The sequence below is a fragment of the Scophthalmus maximus genome, chromosome 2 (assembly GCF_022379125.1).
Source record: "Scophthalmus maximus strain ysfricsl-2021 chromosome 2, ASM2237912v1, whole genome shotgun sequence".
In the NCBI taxonomy this organism is placed as follows: Eukaryota; Metazoa; Chordata; class Actinopteri; order Pleuronectiformes; family Scophthalmidae; genus Scophthalmus; species Scophthalmus maximus.
This window is the reverse complement of record NC_061516.1, coordinates 21205335-21211688: the sequence shown is the minus strand read 5'-3', so window position 1 is coordinate 21211688 and position 6354 is coordinate 21205335. Positions and strand designations below refer to the sequence as shown.

Genomic DNA, 6354 nt, shown 5'->3' with positions numbered 1-6354 from the left:
GACTTTGAGCCCATCCACTGCCCTTCCACCTTTCACCTGCGCCCATTGGACGCCAGTAGCTGTCCGTCACCATCTCAACTATCACCACGTGAATTCATGAAAAAAAAAAAAAAAAACTACTAACAAGTTCAATAAACAAAACAATGGTGATATTTAAATAATTTATTGAGACGTTTGAGTGACAGACACAGGGTTATAAATTATACTTGTTAGTCCAATAATTTCAAAAATAAGTTAGATTGTGGACTTGAAAATTAAAGTTTCGCACAATTAATGTGGTGTACACACACACACTTGTGTGCACTCCTTTGCCATTTGCATGTCTTTGTTTATCCCTTCAAATATTCTTTCCCATGTTACTTCCTCCTTTTCTCTTATCCTTCCTTCGTTCACCTCGTCCTATTCACTTCCCTCAGTTTACAGTTTGTATTTATTCTCTTTTCAGCTGGCTTCTAATGGAAATGAAATGACAAAAAATGTATTTCCTTAAATAAAACCAGTGACAGAAAAATATCTTATTTTACCGTGTGTATCGTACTAAAACCTGATTTTCTAAACTTAACTAAGATGTCTGAGCTCACACCAATGACACAGTTCATTCACATCTAACCGTCACATCATGTGTTCTTGTTTGAAAAAACACTTCTGTAAACTGAACAATCTACTCATGTCATTGGAATTTACTTTTAAATACTGATATGGCTTCAAATATTCAAATCAAACACATGCCAGCAATTAAAAAAGAAAAGCTTTGTTTTCATTGATATTATAAAAACACTGTGTCCATCACACTCAGTAACCTTCATCTACATGTCTTATCAGCTTATGAACCACTTTGTATAGTATCTGTGTTTTTGACATAAAAATGTATATATTTTTTTATATCGCACCAGTTTGTCTTCAAGGCAGCATTTCAACCGAACTGTAAAGTGGCAGAAACTCAGTTTATTGTGTACTGGGGGAGATCAGTCTGCCACCCTGCTAATCATGTTAACACACTGACATCTGCTGGTAGGGCAGGGAGAAGCAGCCAACTCCCCCCTCTTCTCATTTTTCTTTTTCAGGTCCAGTGTGGACTCGTCTGCTGACTCTGGAAATATTTGCTCTCGTGTCCCAGTATTTCCTCTAATTTGGCCAGTTGGCTGACTTCATACATTGTGCTCAAAGTACACGCCAGGTAATGTCAAAGTACACGCCACAGGTCCAAGTAAGTTCTCCTCTTGCCATCTCAATTGAAGAGAGACCTTTTCATTTCAGCCAGTTCCTCTTCCACGGAGACACAAAGTCAGTCTGGGGTCAGTAGGCCTTTGTGGAGGCTACTGTTTAAAGCACACTGCTGGCAGTAGGGCCTGGAGTTAGTCAGACGGTCCCTGCTGACTAAATTTTCTCAAAAGAGTCGGACCTGTTTCTTGAGTTCGTTCTTTTTCCATTGAGCGAGGCGGTCAAAGGCAGACATGGACATGCCAAAGACTCTGAAGAAATCCTCTGGTGAGAGGTGACGCTGGGGACACGAGAGACAGAGACGCAGAGTCAGTCAGGAAGTCACAAAATCATTCATTTTTGTTATATTCATATTTTCAAAAAGGTTTTAGGACTATCAGGGAACATTCAATACCATGGTCTAGACAAACATCTTAACAGCTGCAGGCTATGAAACTTGTAAATATTCTGCAGCTCAGGAGGATTCCCATAAATTCTGGTTGAATCTCTTCACTCTTTTAAGCCCCAATAGAGGCAGGGCTCTCTGAATGGTTTGAACTGCGCTGCACAAGTGGGATATTAGGCATTTAGCTTTTAGTGTGTATGTCCCAAGGTCTTCATGTGTTCGGGAAGAGCGGTGATTGAAGCAGACATTGTAAGAGTTAGTTCGTGTAGCAGGTCACCTCCAGTCTGGCTCGGTCCGCGTCACTGGGGAGACGCTGCTTCCCTCTGACTGACACCATCAGGGCTTCATACGGGTAGATCTAATAAAGCGAGAAACGGGAATTTCACTAAACTGTGAAAAAAAAGCATCTCTTTCATTGTTAATGCAAACACCAAAAAATTGAAACTAGTTTCCTGAACAGATCCAGGGATTATTCTTATTGTAACAGTAAAAGGATATTGAATATCCCTGACCCATCACACAAACCCTGTGTGTACAATTACCCTTTGCCTTCTTTTATTCTTGTGTCGATAAAATGAGTCAGTCAGCTTCTCATAATAACACAGAGTCAAGTGGGTGTGACTGAAGTAGATGGATTCACCGCTCAGTATGAACTTTAAGCAGGAAACACATCATCCTTATCTATTATCCACCGATCCAGACAGTTCATTTTTGGCTCAGAAACAGTTTCGCCAGCTTTGAGATGCAAAGAGCGTCTTACCTTGTATTCTGAAAGAAAAGAGAAGAGAAGAGAAACGCAGCAATGAGTCAACTGCTACATTCACTGCCACCTCTATCCCATCATTATACACAGTGGGAATAACATGCATCATGGGGGGAGGTAAGTCTGGAGGAAGCTGGAAGAACTGGGGATAAGCACATTTAAGCAGTACAATAGGCTTACCTCTGATCTGCCAATTGACTGCATTACCGCTGTCATACTGGTAATAATCTGCTCCGGCACTCCCGGGCTGCTGGAACACCACAAGACCAGTGAAACAAACATGAGTCAAGAAGATGCATTTGATCATATAATGAAGGGAAAGGATCAAACAAAGTAGATATTCATCTTAACACGCTGTGTATATAAAATGTCATAGCAGTGGTGTATTCCGTCAATTACACTGAATAATATAATGTTGACATATTTCCAGTTGTCAGTTCAAATCTCCGTTGGCCTCAGGAGGTAAACTGATAAAGATGAGTTTAAAGGTCCTGTGGCAAATGAAGGACATTGCTATAGCGTATACTAAATGAATAAATGACTAAGCCTCTGTCTTATTCTCTCATGTACACACACACACACGCACGCACGCACGCACGCACGCACGCACGCACGCACGCACGCACGCACGCACGCACGCACGCACGCACGCACGCACACAGAAATCACGATTGCTCACCCTGTTTATTCCATTTTTGCCGTAGCCTGGTAATGAGGATGACTTGGCGATGTATGAGTCTGCAAGAACAAATATAAACACATAACCATAAACAAACAGGAGTTATGCAAACTGATACAAACATGCAGTCTGTGAGCAGGAGCACAGTCTCAGAAGTTTAGTTTCTGAAGGGATGCTTGCATTTGTCTGAGGAAAGGCTGCACTTCATAACCTCAAAAATATGGTTATTTTAGAATAATATTACATATTTCGAGAAGCAGAATTTCCACATTGAATAAAATTAAATTACATTGTATCCTCCGCTATCAGATCCACTTCTTTACACTGAAGGCATTAGAGGAGGGTTATGGGGAAGATGGAATTAAAAAGTTTCCTTACTGACAGTTGCTGAAGAATTTTTGACAGGATTTCTAATTTGTCATTCAGTTTCCGAGAATTACGCACTGGGGAAACAGTTTCTCCCATTAGGTGATAGAGCACAAAGCAGCATCTCTCCTGCCACACAATGTAACTTCTTTTAAACCTACAGGCTGCCACTGCTTTGCAAACACCCTCCCGCGGAACAAACGTGGCTTCGATTATGTTGTAATATCAGAAAATTTATGATAACTTTGGCAGCGCAGAATGAGAATCGCCGCCTCCAAAAAAACCCATCACACCGGTAGACTGGGATGACTTTCAACCCAACACTATTTCAACCATGGGTTCTTCTCTTTTCTCTCCTAAAACTTGTTTGCATCTCTCTGGTAACCATTGGTTACCAGCAGCATCCGAGTGTCCTATTAAAAGGCCCATTTATGTCGTGTGCACTGCTGTAAACGAAGCAGCAGAGGGCAGTGGAGTCGCACCAACTCCCTCATGTCATTCAACTGTCCCTCCTGTCTTCCTCTCTTCTTCTTTAAACTGGCCTCCTCTTTAATGTCTGTGTTTCTTGCTTCTTGTTCCTTGGCTTTATCTTTCACCCTTCTTCATACTTTTACACCGCCCCCCTCTCTCTTCTGCTGTCTTGATCTGTCTCATCCAGTCTCTCTCTCTCTCTCTTGTTCACTTTGGCATTGAAAGGAATTAAACAGCACAGTGAATGTCAAAGAGCCGGGATGAAACACCATGATGCAGCAGAATATTGTCCGGTGGGTACAACAATAATGAGCTCGTCATCTACAAGCGCTTTGTCCTCCAACAAGAAATGAGATACAGTCCCATAGATTGGCCCGGATGTGCGTCTCAGAAATACAGTGATGTGATGGCAAATAGTGTGAAAACTACTCGCCCAAGCAATTCACGTATCAATGTCTTTGTAGTACGAGAGCAGCCCTGTGGTCCCTGCTGCCATTTGAAGTCTCCCAGTCGAGGTGTAGGATCATTTTGTAGTCGTCAGCACAAAAATGTGATGTCATGATGTTCAAAAACTTAAATTCTTGGAGCTGAAATTCTCACGAGATCAATAAAGAGGCCGTAAAGACGGGAGGAAAACATGACGCTTAAACTTGCGAGCCACAGGAGAGGTATTAAAAGGATTTTAAGGCCACGTGTGGATAATGTGACCGCATAACATAAATCTTTCTTTTTTGAGTGTCACTGTTGCTCGTGAAACAGATGGCCGAGGGGTTCAGGTCAGTGATCCTGGATCTGTGCTACTGCTAAAGAAAAGCTGATAAATACACACTGAAGCCTGGCTGAAGCTACGATGCCATTCGTCTCCCCACATGTAACATAAAAGGAAAGAGGTGTCTGTGCGTGTGTGTGTGTGTGTGTGTAAGAGGGAGAGCTGATAACATCGCCCACTTAAAGCTCTGTCACAGCAGAACCAACAGACTGAAGAGGATCAGGGGGAAGGCGGCCCGTTGTGTCAAGATGACCCCAGGGATCAAAACACATTGATGAAGCACTCACCGCTGTCTATACTGCAGACGGACCTGGGAGCTGAGGACAGAGAGACAGAAAGGTGGCGATGGGTGAGACCAAGGGAGACATAAATAAGAACGAACACATAGGACAAAATATTCTCAAGTCTCAAGTTCAAAAATGACGCAGTCCTAAAAATTGACAAACCTTTCCTTATCGAACCCTACGCGCTGTGGAATTAAACCCCTGCTCCCAAAAATATGAAATCAGGTTAATATCTGTGTCATTGTGTAAACATGGACAATAAGTGAAACCGTGTTAAGTAGAGTACATAAACCTGCCATATGGTGAAATTAAGAGAGCAAATAGTAAACTGAAAAACGAGAGGAGAGAGTTAGTTTTCATTGGGAGGGAAATAAAGAAGGCCAGCTGTTGTGGGACATCTATAAAACATCAGCTGTGTGGGGATTTTCCTTTGAACCGCATCAACATGCAAACATAATCACCATCAAGACCTACACATCATATAAAATATGAAGCAGCACGGGTACAACCATGCAGCGTCAGGGTTTATACTTGGGCCTCTCATGTTAAAAATGTATACGTGTATGGCACCCGTCCACTGCACTTTGTAATTTTAATGGACTGTGCTGCAGCTCGAGATTGACTCTAGTTATTTTCTTAGCGATATAATATGATGAAATATAATCACACAGGATAAAAGGGATAAAGATCTTGCCACAGCAATGCTAGCAGCTCTGTGAGGCTGTACTTCATTCACTTTTTAACATTGGCAACCTAACACGCTCCAACATGTTTTGCAGGTATAACGTTTAATGTGTTCACCATAGACAGCATATAAGATGGACGATGCATCTCCACTTCCTACCCCTGTGCAAGAATGAAGCCAAAAGCGCCCGCACGCGAGTTTATAGCATGAAATAACGAATTAAAACCAAGTGGCAACCCACCGTGACGTCGACGATCGGTGTCACAAGAACTACCTAAAATGACATAAACAATATTTGGAATTTTTTTTATTTAGCATGTAAATTGACTTTTTAGTTTGGTTCATGTCGCATACGCCAACATGGAGGAGCCGGAGTTTATGACCTACTGTAAACTGCAGCCAGCCACCAGGGGGCGATCGAGATGTTATGGCTTCACTTTGGGGAGCTGTTCTGTCGTCCATCTTTATATACAGTTAATGGTGTTCACTATCTTAGTTCAGCCTTTAACATGCTAACATTTGCACTAAACACAAAGTGCAACTGAAGCTGATGGGAATGTATCATGGCGCCAACTTCAAGTCAGAAGCTCTCTGAAGCTATGACAGTTCATCCTGTGGGGGACATGAATGTACTGTATGAACCAAAATCCACATCCATCCAACAGTTATTGAGACATTTCAGTTAAAACCATAAAATGTGAATCTGGTGGGGGCACTAAAGGAAAAGTTAT

General features: G+C 42.1%; 1 protein-coding gene across 10 annotated transcripts in view; it reads right to left on the bottom strand.

Moving 5' to 3' along the window:
- Positions 1–147: 147 nt before the first annotated feature.
- LOC118301038 (actin-binding LIM protein 3) overlaps positions 148–6354 on the bottom strand; it is a 36806-nt gene continuing 30599 nt past the window's right edge. For 8 of the 10 annotated variants that reach the window (XM_035626097.2, XM_035626091.2, XM_035626100.2 and 5 more), the window contains 6 exons: positions 4942–4971; positions 3049–3107; positions 2550–2619; positions 2367–2374; positions 1884–1964; positions 148–1501 (listed from right to left, as the gene is read on the bottom strand). In XM_035626097.2, the coding sequence (XP_035481990.2) occupies positions 1388–1501; positions 1884–1964; positions 2367–2374; positions 2550–2619; positions 3049–3107; positions 4942–4971 (362 nt within the window). In that variant the 3' untranslated portion in view covers positions 148–1387. The remainder of the gene's footprint in view (positions 1502–1883; positions 1965–2366; positions 2375–2549; positions 2620–3048; positions 3108–4941; positions 4972–6354) is intronic. The other 2 variants (XM_035626093.2, XM_035626094.2) reach the window with 1 other exon arrangement.